The 18,478-nt window shown below is 40.1% G+C and overlaps 1 protein-coding gene across 3 annotated transcripts in view; it reads left to right on the top strand.

Moving 5' to 3' along the window:
* NAV3 (neuron navigator 3) overlaps positions 1-18,478 on the top strand; it is a 420,281-nt gene that overhangs the window by 345,570 nt on the left and 56,233 nt on the right. For all 3 annotated transcript variants that reach the window (XM_052774469.1, XM_052774467.1, XM_052774468.1), the window contains exons 13-16: positions 6,065-6,203; positions 9,487-9,763; positions 11,881-12,586; positions 14,144-14,632. In XM_052774469.1, coding sequence (XP_052630429.1) covers positions 6,065-6,203; positions 9,487-9,763; positions 11,881-12,586; positions 14,144-14,632 — 1,611 coding nt within the window. The remainder of the gene's footprint in view (positions 1-6,064; positions 6,204-9,486; positions 9,764-11,880; positions 12,587-14,143; positions 14,633-18,478) is intronic.

Genomic DNA, 18,478 nt, shown 5'->3' with positions numbered 1-18,478 from the left:
TCAAAAAATTAATGAAGTACGCCAATGTTGAAACAGATTCCAGGCATTGACCCAGCTTATCAGTATGGTGGACTTGACTGAGCTGGCAAGTTTAAGGGCTTGTAGGAAAATGCTGAAAATAGAAACAGGAAGGGTGGAAGGAACAATCATTGTGGTTGGGCGCTCTGCCGTGTCTTGTCTTGTCTGCAATTAGAGACTGCTTTGATTTTCTGAAACAAGTACTGTGAAAGGAGAATATTTTAGGTATCCATGGAGGTAACACAGATTGTTAGTACCACTTCCTCTTGTCAGGTACCTTCAGGATTCATTGCTCTTCCAATGCAGTGTATTTTGTATTTTCAGCCATCACACAAAACATCTAGAAAAATTTGTTGCGTGTTTCTGCAGGTCTTCATTATGTAGGGTACGATTAAGTATTATCTGGCTTGTTTCATTGCATCTTTGCCCTAGAGCTCTGTTGCTTGCCCTCCTGCTGTGTGAAATAATGTCTTATCCCATACAAAATATTCCTCGTTTGGTTCATATACTTCAGCGTGTGAACTCAGAATTGGATTATTTTCAAGCAAAGAAAACCAAATACTTGTGGAAAGCAAACACAAAAGTGTCATGAGCACAGCTGAGTGCAATTTATCTTTCCTTTTGAGGGAATACTTGTGGGAATATGTTTATAATCTTTGTTCAGCTCTACATACTGATGTTAAGCACCGGGTATTTTGACTTCAGACACCTTGCTATTTCTAGAACAACTATGCAGTAGAAAGGTCAATGAGAGGATTATTATGGAGAGGTTTTTCAGTACTGACACACACTAATGAAAGCGAGACAAAGAGTGATAGTGTAGACTGACCAGTTGTGTAGATAGCAATTTGTGGATTCCTCAACTTCATGGAGTATTTGATATGATCAAGGAGTTGGAACTTTGCTTGAAGAATTTGGAGCAATTTGTAGAGCATTGGGATGCGTACAATATTCATAGCCACCTTCAGCAATTAGAGACAATGTGGAAGTCTTCTTCAGAAGACGTGTTATTTCTTGTTTCAAAATGGGCAAGAACTGTTCAGATTTGAAAGATGCAGGCTAGAATTAGAGGATGAGTTTTAACTAGTGCAAATAATCTCAAAGGCACACCTAGTGCATCAAAGAAAAACACGGATTTTCTAAGCAGAAACAATGTTGGTAAAGTTACTGCGAAGAGCCTTGGCAAACTCAAAGAGCATGAGGAATGTTTCTGGATGAAGGCTGTAACACAGTGGCCATAAATCTAACCAGGGGATGGAGGGAACCCACCTCTCTGTGCCTATCACATGGTTGGGCACGCTTTTTCTAGCTCCCACAGTGAAGGGGCATTCCTACTGCAGTACAGCTTCCCTGCTCGGATTCAGCCCTGTGTATGACTGAAGTGATGGAATAATTATCAGAATTATAAAGTTGGTAAAGCTGAATGTTACTCAAGCTGTGTGAAAAGAACTTAATGAGGTTGTAAAAGCGCTCAGAAGTTAAAGGGTTGCCTGTGTAACCTTAATTCAGAATTCTTGTACACATACATTTTCAGGCAAGCATGGTTTGGTCAACAGCATCCCCCAATCTCTAGAGTCCTTATTTTATATAATGTGTAGATTGAGGGTGTTCAGTTTTAAGGCAGTCATTTGGCATTTTGTGTATTCCTTGTTATTTATCAAGTGTGGCCCCTTATTTTATTTTTTGTATGCCGTCTGAATATTTTTCTAAAGAGAAAGGGGCTCTTTTAGGGTGCTTTTATTGTAGTGTCTGAGTATCCACAGTTATCAGAGACCGTGTTTTCAAACTCATTTGTGTATGTATCATGTCCATTTTACAGATGGAAAGCTGAGGTACAGCAATAGTAAGGCCAAAAATAGCTGCTGGTTTTTGACATGCAGTTTGAGCTGCTGGTAACCTAAATTTTAAGATACCCCTGCAGCAAACTATAGGTTCAAAGCACACATTTTCATGCATTACATCTTTGCAAGTCAGATGCTAAGCTCTAAAGAAAATTAGAAGCTCTTTATTGGTGTCCGGCTTGTTAAAAATGTTGGTTAAAGCAGTTACCTAATATCTTGCAGTTTGCAGGGAGTCTGGTACACCAGGGGCTTCAATCATGCTTCATATAGTCCCTTTTGTTACAAAAGTCTTTCAACTTCTTTGAAAAATGACAGAAGGTAGCTTGCTTTAATGCAAAATTCAGATTCATCCCTAGAGCAGACCTCTTATAAGCACTAAATTAATGAAGCGTTTCTAAAGAAAAAATAGTATGTGGCTGTGTTATCAAAAACTGTGTTGTTACGTAGATTCACAATGAGAGTGGTGACTGCTGGGCTGTTTGCTTGCTCTTCGTTTGCTGAATTGAACACAGAGCTAGGCAGCACACAGCAGGCTGAGCTGAGCTGAGCTGAGCTGCTGGGAAGGGAGGAACCTTTGGCCAGTTAGCTGGGAAAAAAACTAAGACGACTCTGCCAGGCATGTGCAAATAGCATTTTTGAAGAGATTTATAAATTATCCAGATTTGAGAGGATTTCTCTTAGAAACAGCAAAATGTACATCCTTAACGTGAAGATTACGGCTTGCTAAATTTCAAGGTTTTTCTCCAGTTCCTCTTGGGATCCAGGGGTTTCTCAAAGAAAAGGTTGCCAGAACTTGTCAAAACAAGGCATTTTTCTCTTAGCCTCAGTCTCTCAGATAGCCGAACTGCTTTTGCTGACATTTTCTTGTAAAGAAATCGACCTGAGGCTGACACCCAACAAGAAAAAAAGCAGATTTGCCAATGTTATAAGTAGCTAAAATGTGGTTTTAAAAAGGGAAGTGGTGTCAGGCATTAATAAGCAGCAGTCATAACATGACCCGTCATAAACTCTGTAGGATGCATGAAAAAGAAAAGTAAATGAAAGATAAAATGAAAATGAAAGATGAATCTTAGCCAGTATATTAAAAGCCTATATTAAGTCCCTTAGGTACAGTTTGACAATGAATATTGTTTTGATGATGGGTAGAAGGAACAAGAAGAAAAATTACAGTGAGAATTTCCTGCAGACTCTCAAGAACGGGTTTTCAATCTCAAGGTGATGCACATCTAATTTTACCGGATTTGTTTGTCATACATTTGCTAGTTTAAAGGGGAAAAGAATATGAGTCATCAAGAATTTTTCCAAACTATAAATGAGGCATCTTCTTTACCCAAAAATTATATTAACTCATCTGATAGCAACTATACTATCTAGACATGGAGAAAGAGGGCTGAAAAGGTGGAAACAGTGCTGAAAGATAAAAGATTTAGCTGCATGAACAAGTTAAAACAACTCTGGACAATGCACTAAAATAAGCACAGGACAACAGTCTTCATTGCCAAAAGGATGGCTGATATGGTCTGTTTTGTTGGAGATTTCCATTTTTACTATGTATTTTCAAAACGTTGGTATGAAACATTGTGTCAAGTAGGAATCAGTTTCTCTAATAGTCCTTAGAAAAATGTCATACAGGAAAGAAAGATGTTTTGAATATTCCTATTTTTTACAGGCATACAGAATATTAGCAGAAATTTGGGTGTATGAAACCCCCCAAATTTAGAAAACATCTTGAGCACCTATCATAAGAGAAAAAAAATCCAGACAAATACAGTGATAACTCTGAAAGGTCAGTAGTGGAGGTGTCAAAATAATCGTCTATATATCTTACAAGATAGCTGTGAGTGTTCCCAGAACCCACTAATAATCCACTGGTGAGTGAGGTGTGATGAGTGTGAAACACCACAGAGAAGCCGTAATAGAAAAGAAACGTGATCATAGTCATTTTTGCCTGAAAACTTCAGATGTTTATATTTTGTGAATCAGCTGAACTATTTCAGAATTTAGAAAATGTGAAACTTCTTACAGAGAAAAATGACCATGAAATAAAGTACCAAAAATTAAAATAGAATAAAATAACAAACAGGGTCTTAGGGTAGACTCAGAAAACTGATGGTCAAGTATTAATTGACATGAATGCCAGACATTAAAAGTTCATGTTGCTTCTGAAATTACCCAATGTATCTCATTTTGGATCTGGCTTTTGATTTTTTTTTTTTCCTTTTCTAAAGTATCTTTTAATCAAGGCACATTATCTTTTCTAAAACCTAACCACATTTAATATTATTTATGTTTATATCCGTCTTTAAGGTTCTCAGTCTTAACACTGTTATACAAGGTATATTCCCATGTGTTACATAGCATTTGAATAATGGCTTTTAGCATCAATGAATTTCTGTATCACATTAGACAGTGAAAAATACAGAAAGTGTAAATGACTAGTGCTTCAGAGATGGTTCTTAAATGAATGTGGGCAGCCTATAAGGTATGATATTATAATTGCTTAGATATTAAATTTTATTATTAAATCACGCGATTGTATATTACCTGGAAATGTAGCAGAAGACATATTTATTTGTAGTCATTGTACTTAACGGTGGAAAGTGCAGCGCTGTAATAAACTCTTGCCCTCTAAAATATGTTTACCTTGTCACTGAGCTGGCTTACTAATGTGATTTTCTACCTTTCGCAAAATGACAGTAATGCTTGCTGCAGTTGCTATGATACAAGACTAGTGCACAGAACTTTCTGGTGCATCAGCACACATTCTGTACCATGCAGTTCACTGTCACTGCTGTTACGACGTTCTAAAGCCTTCCATGAAGAAGGGGACAAGTGAATTTAATCCCCCAAAACACCACGTGTAAAATAAGGATTCACAGATATTTTCCTTGTTTGCTCTGTATAACTAGTAGCAATAGTACTGAGCTTTAACTCAACTGTGGGATTGAATTTTAGATTTTTTGTAAAAGGTGGCTCATGACATAGACTACAGAAAAACAAGGATATTATGTACTCTCTCTTGTGTTTTGGACTTTACCAGCATGCATAAACATGTCACCCAGCTTTGTCTCTCCAGAAGTTATGTGTCTAGAACAGGCTTTATCAACCCCCTCCTCTCTAGGAGAGGAAAAGACATAAAGAGGCACCTTCAGTGGACAGTTCATCCCACAAACCTGAGACATTTTAAGCCAGGATGAGTTATCTCTTAGAGATAAAAGCCTGCTTTTTTGTACTGGTTAGAGGGGGCACCTAGATAGATAGCTTAGATGAGATACTTAACTTTTACATAGCTAAAACTATAGGAGATGAATCCCACTGCAAGTGATAAGGTGAATATTTTTCAAACTCTGGCCTGGGAATAAGCCAAACCAAGATTAACAGGCAGAGATGCAGCAAAACTGGGAGTATACTGCTGCTTATGGCAATAAGCTAAGAGTCATAATGTAACACCATGGAGAAGCAATTGTGTAGGAAAGGTCTGAGAAACACAGATCAACCTCCCTTCCATGCAAAAGCAAGGCTTTTGTGAGAGTAGGTAAATGACATTTCTATAAGAGTAGCCTTTCTCTCATTTGCATCCTCTGCCTCAATCTCCCAAAGCAGAAGATTTGACAGCCTGTGTTTCTTGAGAGATGTATAATGTGTTCTCTGTCAACTCTGGTGACTGTATTGTCAGGGAATCCTATTTTGATGACATTGCACCCACTAGACAAAGGCTGAAGACAAGAAAATAAAACTTTTGGCAATACTGGCTTCCTGCTGACAGTTGATTAGGCTGCAGAAGAGATGCTCCTTTTATTTTTCTGTAGCCTGGAAATCCATCAGGTGTTCTCCAAGTTATTAATAATGCTTTGGCTAGCAATACCAGGTAGGTTTAATGGATTTCCCTGCCAGTGTACTGAATGTGTTTGCAACGAAGCATGAAACAACCTGTTTTAATGACTTACACTAGTGCTTGCTTAGACCTGATGTTAATTTTTTAAAAGGCACCTGAGTCTTTCATTAACTGAACAAGCAACCACTCGACAGGGAGTGAATAATTAATTAAAAAGTCTGAAAACTAATATTTGTTGTACATTAGGAAATATTACTGAAAATTTTCTGGTAAACCTCTTGAAGAATAAGTAATTACATCTATTGATTTTGAGATGCTTTCTGCCTATTGACATGCAGTATGTAAAGTAGATGTGCTCCTTTCTCTGCAGCTGGGATGACAGCAGCTCAGTTAGTAGTGGCCTCAGTGACACTCTTGACAACCTCAGCACAGATGATTTGAATACCACCTCATCTGTCAGCTCTTATTCCAATATAACTGCCTCTTCAAGGAAGAACACTCATGCCCAGGTGAGTAGCTTTTCATTGCCATTTCTTGCAACACCCCGCAAGCGTGCAGGTTACCAAAGAAAAGAGTTCAGTATCAATGCCTCTGAAACAAATGAAGTATTCGTATTTTACAACCTCCTCTATCACACTTGTGTGCAAGAAGCCCACGGACCCCACTGCCCCAACCCTGACTTGTGGGCTGACACCTCAGACGCCCCGCTCCCGGGGCACATCCCACGGCTGAAGGTGCCGGCTGGCGAGACCCTGCTCTGCCCACCCTCGGGGAGGTCCCACTGCTCCCAGCCTCAGGAAGCCCCCACCCAGTCCCTGCTGCACCCTAACACAAAAAACCCACAATATGACTGGATCTGTGATGGGGAGATTTCTACTCGCTTCATCCCATTTAGAGTATCTCTTTCGACAGATAGCACAATTTAAAATAAGATAGTTTTCGTCTTTCACGAGCTGACACGTATCAGGGAAGAACTACATAGGCTGTACTGTCCTTTCCCTGCTCTCTCCACTGGGAGAAAAGAGGCTCAGAGGTGGCAGCGCTTCTCTTCTCCCCAGTTAGGTGCAGGAATTAATGTGTCCCATGGGCCCACAAGCTGGTGTCAAAATAGAGTTCTGAGCAGCATACAGCCACAAGCTATATATGTATGTATAAACATATATATAAATCCCTTGTGCCAGGTATCCCAGTATTTCTCCCCAGCTCCCCCTCAAAATTGCAAGTGATGAAAAAGACTATACAGAATGCTTGCAGGGCTCAGTTCCTCCCAAAACAAGAAAGAAAAACAGAAGAATTAGTCCCAATAGAAAATATTCTCTGCCATGTCATCTCCTGTTTACAAGCAGGGAACTTCAAGACTGAACACTCAGCACAGAGGAAGAGTTGTTGCCTCCAGTGATTTGATGTCAAGTATTCAGGACACAAGACTGACACTGCCAATTCCATTTAGACTCCTGCAGGCAGCCAGAGAGCTGTTTTGTAGATGTACATTGTGGCAGACTTTGTCAACAGGAGAAAAACACGTATTTATAATTTCCCCCAGACAATAGGGAAATAAAGTTACTTGGGAACAAAGATTACTTTAATCTCCAGCGGGACAGGTTTCAGACCGATGTCATACTCATGCAAAGATACTCGCACAGATGCCAGCATTCTTCAGCCCTTACCATTGCCTCTCCCACCCCATCAGGGTCTCCCATGGGTGCTATCTGGAGATCAGCCTCTTCCCTTTCTCATCAACAGTGATGGCCAGCTAGTCCTGGCTTCCTTGTTGCACTGCATCATCATCATTATCATCATCACAACTGGGAACTCTCAAGCTGACTATTTAACTCTTTGCAGGTTTTTCATTTGAGTGATCTCATGTTCTAGCTGCTCAACCAGATACCATTTGCAATTTGTTCAGTGATGGACAGAGATGCAGCACATGTTCCAATGTTGCTTTCCCACCAGAGCTGCTTTGTTAGGAAGGCTAGGAACAGACCTTTATCAGGTCTGCCTTTACCAGCCAGATTAATCAGAACACACTGTACTCCATGCCAGCCTGCAATCTCAGTCAGAAGCTGAGATGAGCAGAATATGTATTTTGCCGGCCATATTCAGGGAACACAGAGATCCCTTTTGCAGTCTTTTTAAGTGATCGGAACAGTGCAAGCTGGCTATAGCCTGAGGTAGAAATGGCATATTTTGTTGTTGTTTTCTTATTAAAAGAGGATTAGCATTGCTTTTTGTATCCCATAATGGTGAAGAGAGGATTTTAGAAAGCATTATACTTGTCATTTCTTGGAAATGATGCAGTTTGCTTCAAAAATGTATAGCTATGAACCAGTCATTCATGCAAAAAGCTTTGGGAGTGTTACACATGTTGTAACAATAACATTAATGAAAACTCTCTTCTGAAGGACCCTGCAACACTTGTGTAGATGTTTGCTTGGGCTCTTTTCCCATCAATCCTTACCCAAAGTCTGTGCTAGCGTCTCCAAAGCACGTATGAAGTTACAGAAGTGCAGAGAGCTTTTGCATTTTGTACACCTCAAATGACAAATATGTAAACAGCAACTGATTATTCTGTCGGTCATCTAACCACTATTAATCCTACTTATGACAGCAGTGCCTAGGAAACAGCCACAGAGGGGTCTCTGTGGAGATGGAGTTGTGGCAACACAGAATAACAAATAGCCCTGCCCTGAATGCGATCCAGTTTGCAGTCCTGCTTAGGTTGGCTGTATGAGGATAAGGCCGTGGTGGTACTTGCAAGCAGCACCACTTTTTTGCTGTTAAAGAGGAGCGGAGGTAAGCAGGACTGGTGAGACGATGATGTGCAAATAAGGCTTGAGGCTGAGGTCAGGAGGCTGCAGGAAAACCCAGGAGGAAGGGTTACAACAAACAGCCTGTCAGCACAAAGAACGCAAGCCTTGTCAAACACAGAGGGTAGGGTCAGTCTCCAACATTTTCATTTCTCCAGCGTTTTCACGGCTTCTACGCTGCCTGTCTTGTTGGGCTGCTCCTTGCAGAACACCCTTATCAGCACGCCCCAGGGAAAGCAGATGCCACAGGGGTGTTAGGTCCTCACTGGGGCAGCTTCCACGTGGCTCTGAGTTTCAGAGCAAGCGTGACCCTGGCTGGTTACCTTCACCCAGCCGGTGGGTAGTGCTGGCGTAAGCGTCTCTTCTAGCTGCTCTGCTAGCTGATGCAGCTAGAGTGAGTTTCTTGTTGGAAACAATTCATTTCCGTGGAGGCAAAGCAGTAGAAAACCCATCAGCTGTAGCCCTGATAATTTTGCCGAAGGTGTTGTCCTTGCTCACTGGTGGCACAACATACTGGGTGCTGCTGGAGCAATATTCCTAACTCGGTCAGTGGAAAGCTTGGGTAGGAAAAGGCAAGAAACCAGACTGAGGTGATTTTAGGAGTATATTTAGGAATTCCCTTATTCAAGCCTTTAGTAAAATCTCTCAGCGCAGTGATTCATTTGTGAAATTCAGAGGGAGTTGAGGAACAATAGGGTATCACCACTGATGATTAGACTAAATTATGTTTCACCTCATTATGGCTTATCTATGAAGGAAAGAGTTGAAATCTTTTGAAAATAAAAGAAAAAAGAAAACCATCTTGCCCAAATGGGAATGTTTTTAAACTTTTGGGATCAGGATTCTAATGTTTTAGAAGTGACGTATCCATGGCCTTTGCTACAAATAAATCAATATGCTTATTCTCCTCCCCTCCTGTGATTTAAGAAATCAGCAAATACCGAAGATGCTGAGACTGACCATTTCTCATGCAAATCTCTTGTAGCTGAAGACGGACTCAGAGAAGCGCTCAGTTACGGACAGCGAAACCTGGGGCAGCACCGAAGAACTGAAGAAACCAGAGGAAGACTTTGACAGCAGCGTAGACAGCAGTGGCAAGTGGAAAGGCCTTCCCTCGGGGCTGTCCGAAGAGTCAGAGAAGGGGGGGCAGAAAGCATCGATCTCTGTTTCGCAGACCGGGTCCTGGAGGAGAGGCATGACTGCACAAGTAGGAACAACTCAGTCCAGGCACAAAGCAGGAACGAGTGCACTCAAGACCCCGGGTAGGAAACTTCTGTAGTTCAGATTACAGCATTGAAAATTAAGGCTTTATACTTGGAATTCATCCATAAGCAATAAGGAATCTTTAGTGGGCTAAAAATAATTAATGGATATTATAAATGTGTGACAGACATGAGGAACTGTAAGAGTTTTGGTAGTTCTTCTCATAAATGACTGCAAGCCAAGACCGTAATAATATACTAACTTGTTCATCTCTACAACTGTTAGTTTGCTACACTGCATACTAATAATTTATTAATCACATATGAATGTATCCATGACAAAAACTGTGATTGCATTTTGGTTTACTATCATTTGAGTATGTCCACTTCTATTAAGGAATTCTTAAAACTATTTCTGGACTCATCTATGCCTTATCTTTTCTCTCTAGAAAACTTGTACCTTTGATCATTGAACATATGCCTAGAAATGGCCAAAGATTAGAAGTTGAGATAAAAAGATTAAGGTTCAAGTGAGGGGGACTCAAAATAAGTGTTTCTGAACTAAAGCTGAATTGTCACATTCCAGATACTACGGGTATTCTATAGACCACTGTTAAGAGATAAAAAATTGTAAAAGATATCTTTTTACACACTTTCTTCAGTACCAGATGACTTCTTACCTAATTTTGAAAGGCCTCTCGGAAGTGGTAACGACTTTGCAATGTAGTTTTGAAGCAAAAATTATCAGTTCTTTGTAGGACCTTTGTCATGTCCTGACAAAATACTGCATGAGCATGCTTTGACCCCCAGTTGTAAAGGCAACTAACAAAGATCTCCTCAGAATAAATTCAAATCCTTTGTGAGCCTCTTTGTTTCTTTGCAGTTTGGAACTGCTAAGTATTGGCCAGCCTCTGGTCTATAAGATTCCTGGGGAGCATTGCCATGGTCAGTGGTCATATGGATGCAGAAATGACACCCCTGTAATTCCAATTAAAAAAAAGAGATACTAAAAGGTTTACCACATGCCAGGCTAAGTTTCCCAGATCTGTTTTGCTGAAGATGAGCAGGTAGCCACTGTGCAACACAGAACTGAGGCCTTAATTTTTTAAGCATCTACTAATAGTCTGTGTGTTCACCATGTAGGAGTCTGATCCGTATCTTGGCGCGCGCATGTGTTTGTGTAGCATAAAATGTGTACTGGATAAAGACATGGGTGGATTTAGTTCTGACTTGTAGGTGTTGCTCTTTATTATAGTTTAGTTCCTTAAGAAAAATTAAGCCACCCACCTCTAAAACTTCCATAATCACTTGAAGATTGAATTTAAAACTTTGTTATGCTGAATATTTGTTCCTTATTAGGAGCATACAAGTGCTTAAAGAGAAATTAGAGTAGAAGAGAAATGGCATTTTTTATCTTTGTAAAATAGGAAGAGGGTATTTTCTTTTAAGATAGAAGTGAATACCTTATTTAAACCTTTCTGAATCTCACAATAACATTCTGTAGAAATATATGGTATATAGGTATGTGCCTGTGCAGTACTGAAGACGGCCTCTCAGAAAATCAAAAATCTTGAGAAGATATCAAGGATATGACAAAGACTATTAACTCATGTAACTGATATTGTTATAGATCAAGAAGATTCATACCATGATAACATAATCTCTCCCTGATAATTTTGTGTAACTAAAACCAGAACAAACTTATTTATAAGCTAAAAAAAAGTAATCAGTGAAAACCAAAGAACTCAATAAGTACCGCTAATTTCTACATGTGTAATTAATGTCATACTTCTGGAAATGTTAATTGCTTGTCATGTTTTACTTTCAAATATTATTTCTTACATATAGAAATACTATTAACAGAAAAAAAAGCCAAATAAGATCCCTTATAGTTCATTCAGGATAATTTTCTACAGCTATGTTCTCCAGCTATATATGATGCTGGAAGTTCTCAGGAGAATTTCAAGCTTTTAATATTTAATGCCTACCTGTAATGTATCGTACCTGCTACTGACTGCTGATGGGGGACTAAAGACCAAATTGGTCCGTTTTCTTATGGTAATTTTTCTATTTGTGTATTTTTTCATTTTGAAATTGTAACCATTTAGCATTAAAATTAGATATTGAGACATCACAGCTTAAACACAAGTGACCTTTTCAAATACACTTTTATTTAGGAAAAACAGATGATGCAAAAGCTTCAGAAAAAGTGAAAACTCCCCTGAAAGGAGCCTCCATTCAACGTTCTCCATCGGATGCAGGAAAAAGCAGCGGCGATGAAGGAAAAAAGCCTCCCTCTGGCATTGGGAGATCAACTGCTACGGGGTCCTTTGGATTCAAGAAGTCCGGGATGGGATCTTCTACCATAATCACCACAAGCGGAGCAACCATCACAAGTGGGTCGGCGACTCTAGGAAAAATGCCAAAATCTTCAGCCATTGGCGGGAAGTCCAACGCGGGGCGGAAAACGAGCTTAGACGGTTCCCAGAACCAAGATGACGGCGTCCTGCACGTGAACTCAAAGACGACTCTGCAGTATCGAAGTTTGCCTCGCCCATCAAAATCCAGCGGCAGCGGGATCCCCGGCAGGGGCGGCCACCGCTCCAGCACCAGCAGCATCGACTCCAACGTCAGCAGCAAGTCTGCGGGTGCTGCTGCCACCAAACTGCGAGAGCCAAGCAAGATCGGGTCCGGGCGGTCCAGCCCTGTCACCATCAACCAGACGGACAAGGAAAAAGAGAAAGTGGCCGTGTCCGATTCCGAGAGCGTCTCGCTGTCCAGTTCCCCCAAATCCAGCCCAACTTCAGCGAGTGCATCTGGCACGCCGGGACTTAGGCAGCCGGGATCCAAATACCCAGATATCGCCTCCCCCACCTTTCGAAGGTTAGTGCTTTTCTATGAATTCCTGAAGTTGTAGTATATAAAGCAGGGATTTTCAGTGTGTTGAAGTACTGGGCAAAAAGCCTTTTCGGGGCATATTTTGCCACAAACAGAACCAAGTACAAAAAACTAAAATGATGATATTTTTTCACACAACGCAATTATTTCTCTAAGATCTAAAGACCTTCCCAGACCTGAAATGGCTGTTCCTTGAGCTTTGAGCATTTTAGGTACATTCCCATAATAACAGTTTGAAGGCTAGAAGAAGTTGGACTCGATGATCCTTATGGGTCCCTTCCAACTTGAGATATTCTATGATTCTAAGTTCAGGCACATGAGAAATTCCCTCTCAATACTCTGATAAACCCCCAAAGGGAGGAAGGACGCTGCGTTCAGGCACGTTCTGTTGCTGGAACAGGCGATGCCATAGCCTGGTTGGAGAACTGAAGAGCTCTATAGATTATAATAAAGTATTTGCTTTCACGTTGTTGGCAGCTCCAGCTACAAACGTTTCATTATCTTAGCAGCTTTGTTATATCTTTCGTCACAAACATTAGCAAAGCTAAATTTCAATTGGAAATGCCCTATTGTAACGTTTCTGAAAGCATAAATCTGGAGGAAGTATAAATTAGGATGGAGCACTTGCACTGCTGGAGAAAAAGCCAACAGTGCCCTCTCGTGCCTAGTTACCAAAACAGCATCTCCGGGCTGCTGGGGAGCTGCAGCTAATTTTTGCGGGCTTGGTAATATGTAAAATAGATTCTTATGTCATTAGCCATGCTTCCTTTACATCACGATAAGTTTTGCATTTATTTCTTATTAATTTATGAGCTGCACCTTAACTGCAGCTTAAAATATTTCCAGTAAGACATGAAGTCATCACATGACCTTTTATTTCAACAGTTTTAGAGGATTTGGGGTTTATTTTTTCATCATCGCTGTAGAATTTTCTTCTCTAGAATTGCTGGAAGCAATTATGTGAAATACACCTCTGCCATGACTGCCCTTGGAGACAAGCTGAGCCCATTTAGCTCCCATGCAGTTTATTCTGTCTGAAGGGTTACTACATGACCAATGACCACATGACCATCTGAGCAAAAGAACAGCGAGAGGGAAATTTTACACAAATACTTAGATGCTTATTAAACTATGAGGGATTTTGCAAGTGTTTGTTGCAATCGTTTTAGCTGATTTGAGAAGCGAGGGGTTTAAAAGCTAACGACTTAGCCGTGGGAACGCTTAATTACTGCATTTGGGTGAAAGTGTAACCTGTTTAAGCACCAATAAGACAAAAATGTGATTATTTTACCTCTCTCTGGGAGGGTCTGTATATGCAAAGAGCACATCTGAACAGGAGTGAATGAGAGCTGTTGCTAATGAAACAAGCCCTGATTATTGTGATATGGTTAAGTGAATTTAATTTGCGATGCGATTGATCATCTAGGTAGGCATGATTTTAGTAGCGGTAATTAAAAATGTGTAGTTTGGCTCTTAGGATGTTACGCCATGAATGTTTAATGTGGCTATCAGTTTCTCTAAAGCTATTTGTTTTACATTTAGGTTGTTTGGTGCCAAGGCAAGTGGTAAAGCTGCCTCTGCACCCAGTACTGAAGGTGTGAAACCCACATCGGCAATGCCCAGCCCTAGTACCACATTGGCACGGCAAGGCAGCCTGGAATCGCCATCCTCGGGCACAGGCAGCATGGGCAGTGCAGGTGGGCAAAGTGGTAGCAGCAGCCCCCTCTTCAGTAAACCTTCGGACTTAAATGCAGATGTTGTAAGCTTAAGTCACTCCTTGGCTTCCAGTCCCGCCTCAGTGCACTCTTTCACGTCAGGTGGTCTTGTGTGGGCTGCAAACCTGAGCAGCTCTTCAGCGGGCAGTAAGGACACACCAAGTTACCAGTCCATGACTAGCCTTCACACCAGTTCCGAGTCTATTGACCTTCCTCTTAGCCATCATGGCTCTCTCTCTGGACTGACAACAAGCACTCAGGAGGTTCAGAGCCTGCTCATGAGGACTGGAAGCGTCAGATCTACTCTTTCGGAAAGGTGAGCTTGCCTATAGATACAGTGACCACGAAACCAGTGAGAGGCAAAAGGACAGGAGCCAAAAAAAATCAACCCTCCACCTGTTTTCCTAAAGGGACACTGTTTAATTAGCAGCTTAGTCCTTTATGTAAAAAAGGAAGGAAGGAAGAAAAGAAAGCTGAAAGGCTTTGGATGTGGAATCAACTGCCTTTTAAGGTTGTACAAGCACTTTTTCAATCTTGAGGTGTTTTGGTTCCCTTGTTCTGGAGAACAACCAGAGAAAAGGGTAAAATTGCCCAATTAAAGGCAAATCTAAACAGCCACACAATGATTCCTGCATGCTGGATCTTCCCGCTGTCCCAGCAATTGGCAGCTCCAAAGCCGTGTCACTGCTCTCTTGCTAACAAATCGCCTCCAGCGGTGGGACCCCACCAGTTTTCTTCCCATTAGCTCAAAGCACAGGCAGAACTGGTGGGCCCCGGCCTTCAGCTGACCAGTCTTGCCTTAAAATACTCAGTCCTGACAAGTTGTTTCTTACATGGCAATCATTACGCAGATCCTTATGAAAATGCAGTTTCACTGGCAGAGAGACAGTTTACCAGATGAGACCCTCGCTACATGCAGAGTCCTGGCAAGTGTCTGGAACAAAGAAAAGCAAAAAAGAGTTTTCCTCTGTTTGCTCTATTAAAGATCTTTTTGATATGTAGATGTTTTACCATTTAAGTTATATTATAAAGAGGTGCAACTACCCTGGCACAGTTGTACCAAGATTTTTTTTTTTTTTTGTGAAACGTTTATTTGACTTTTTCAAGAGAGAAAAAATAACCTATGCTAGGCAGTAAGTAATTTTCACTTCCTGTGAAAATTTGCCAGATTTTACAATGAAATTCTTCTCTCACTTGGGGACTGAAAAGACAATATTAAATATTTCATCAGCCTTTGATCCAAAAAAGAAAATTGTACTGACTCAGTCAGAAATATCTTAAATGTTTTAAGGTTAAACTTAGTTGTTTAACAACACAATCATTTAAAAGAAAAAGGTCTTTTATATACAATGTTAAGATTTTTTTTTTTCCCCTTTATATAAACCCAGAGATTTTTCAATACCAATCCTTTCTATGGAAAGATTTCACTTTCAGAGAATCAGCATTAAAAAACAAAACACAAACAAAACCAAAACCCTAAACTCTTTGCCAAATCTAGATGGAAACTTTCCACACGTTTCATTCTCTTATGTCACATTCATAAGTATTACTATATCAGCTAAAATCACACCTCTTACTAATATAATTATAACACTATAAAACATATGTGTGTACCAATATAATGTATGCTAGCGCCAACAGTTAAAAATACGCTGATATCTGAGTAATTTGTAATTTGCACTGTGCCTTTAATTTTTAAATGTAATTTGTATTGTCTGTCATGAACTGAATGCGATGATATTTCTTAGAAAGTCAATTATTAATATTTAGCTTACAAAAACCTTCACTAATATTTAGTGCTACATGTATGGATGGTGAGGTCAATAGAATGATGTGGAAGAGTATGAATTTATGCCAAAGATCATATTTACACAGAGGATGTTAAACATCACATTTAAAATGTTAATTGTTTGGCATGAGCTCCTGAGCAACCCCCACTACTAATACTTTATGTATTTGTTCAGTGACTTAATTTCAGTGGTTCCAAATACTTTTGCCTTTGGCAATATTTTTAAGTTTCAGATTTGTCCATGTGGGGATATTATGATTGAGTCCAGAGAGAGCCATTTATCATGTTGATCTGGCCTCAAAACAAATATATGTACCTAGAGAAAATGGTGTCATTTCTTGAATTATAGTCCCAATAGGATTTTTGCAGTTTGATTTTTCTGAAAGGTCTGTTACAAGTGCTGTGTTATTTCTAAACTGGTTTATACAGTAAAACCTACATGTAGCAAAGTATTTTTTCCCAACAAAAGCATTGGTTTGCAATGTTAGAGACAGCTATGTTTGGCAACAGATTATGTCCTTTTTTCTTTGTAAACTCAGGTTATATTTGAGATGCCTCTGGCGATACTCGTTGTAGTCTGGCATGGCATAAGAAATTTTATCTGCAAAGAGGCTTATTCTTTTTCTTCAGTCACTCTAGAGCTTGCAAAAGACTGAATGAGCAGTCTGTATAGTGAGATACACTAATATAGAGACAAAATCAGAAAGACTGAAGCAAAAAATGAGATACAACTAGCAAGTGACATAAAGTCTGTGCAGAGAAAGCCTAGGGAAAACTAAAAGAGAAGAGGGAGCTAATCATAGATGACACAAATAAATAAGGGTTTGCTTCATCGAAGCATTAACTGCAATTTGATAGCTAAATATCACTAATGGCAAGCATGCTAAGAGGGAATGAAAAGGTTAAATATTACTCCAGTTTACTGGTCCTGATGAACTTTTCACTTCCCTGCTTCAGAGAGTCTGAAATAACCCTGCAGTCATTAGGACTGAAGAAGAGCTTTCAAAGGGTCTGTGCTGAGGAAGGAGCGAGGAGGAGGGCTGGGATGGAGGACGAAGGCATTATGGGCAAGGCTGCCTTGCCTCCGTTCCTGGAAAGATACAGAGGATATTAAACAAAATCGGTTAAGTAACAGATATCATGGGGTTAGTCATTAACAGTCTTTCAAATAAGACTAATTTAATTCATTTGCAGGGAAACAGGCTTTGTGAGTAGAGGAAAGACATTAGTAGTTACAATAAGAAATCCTGAACTTAGAAAAGCTTTAGGTGCTATTTCAAATAACATTCTCATAAGCAAACAAGGGAAATAAAAGAAGGTGCTTGACCGGAGAGTTATCAAAGACTAGTAATCAGTGGTTGGTTAGCCTGAAGGGATATAACAGGGCAGGATATATTTGCACAGACACAAAATGGAAAATGATGAGGCTATTTTGCAGAAAGGAGACAGTGTTTAAGGGGTTGGTGTAGTGCCATTGCTGGAACAAAGCATTTTCCCAGTATTTTGAAAATGAAAGTATCACATGTAAGTCTTAGAAGGTAGTTATCCCATTCTGCTTTTTCATGGTAAGTCTTTAATTTGAAGACTTTGAGACATCAAGTTTTAGGAAAGATTTTATGCAACTGGAAAGAATGCAGAAAATGAGACCAAAATCTCCGGGTATATCTATGTTTCCTGCAAAGGACAGTAGGCATTGACCACCTCCAAAAAAGCAGTCACCTGCCATAGAGACAGCAAATCTGCAAGGTCTCTGCTACATTTGCCCACACATCCCTCCAGCGATGATCAGACATTGCCCACCCCCAATCATCAGGCTACCCACCAAGCAATGGTACAGCATAAACACAGTGCTCCCTGACAACTGCTGTACTGATACAGTGTCAAAGTTTACTCCAGCCAAATTTTGTGTCATTGGATGAGATTCTTTTGCATTGTAATAACTAGAAAATAGGTTCAGTAAATACTAGCAAAACATTTGCTTTTTCAGAAAAATTTGCGTCTCCCTGAGGACTTTTGCTGGTTTTGCGCTAGCAGTATTTATTTAGACAAGTCTACTTCTGTTGTCATAGCAGTGTAACTCCCTATGTGTAGTGAGGACACTTGTATTTTATCTTACGACAATTTAGAGGGATTAAAATAAATCATACGGGTATTTACACTCTAAAATAAAACCATCTACTGGGGTTAATTGGTGAAATATCAACGCTTTAATTGATAAAATTTTCCAGGTGGACACATGACCGGTAGTTTTTTGAACCCTTAATTGCTGTTGGGCATTGCAAATTTGTGTCTTTCTTCTGCCTGGTCTGAGTGACACAGCAAGGGATGCATAAAAAATGCAGAAATATAGGAATTAACAGTGATCTCATCAGC

The sequence above is a fragment of the Harpia harpyja genome, chromosome 23 (assembly GCF_026419915.1).
Source record: "Harpia harpyja isolate bHarHar1 chromosome 23, bHarHar1 primary haplotype, whole genome shotgun sequence".
Classification (NCBI taxonomy): Eukaryota; Metazoa; Chordata; class Aves; order Accipitriformes; family Accipitridae; genus Harpia; species Harpia harpyja.
The sequence above is the reverse complement of the archived record's forward strand: the minus strand, read 5'-3'. Positions and strand labels throughout refer to the sequence as shown.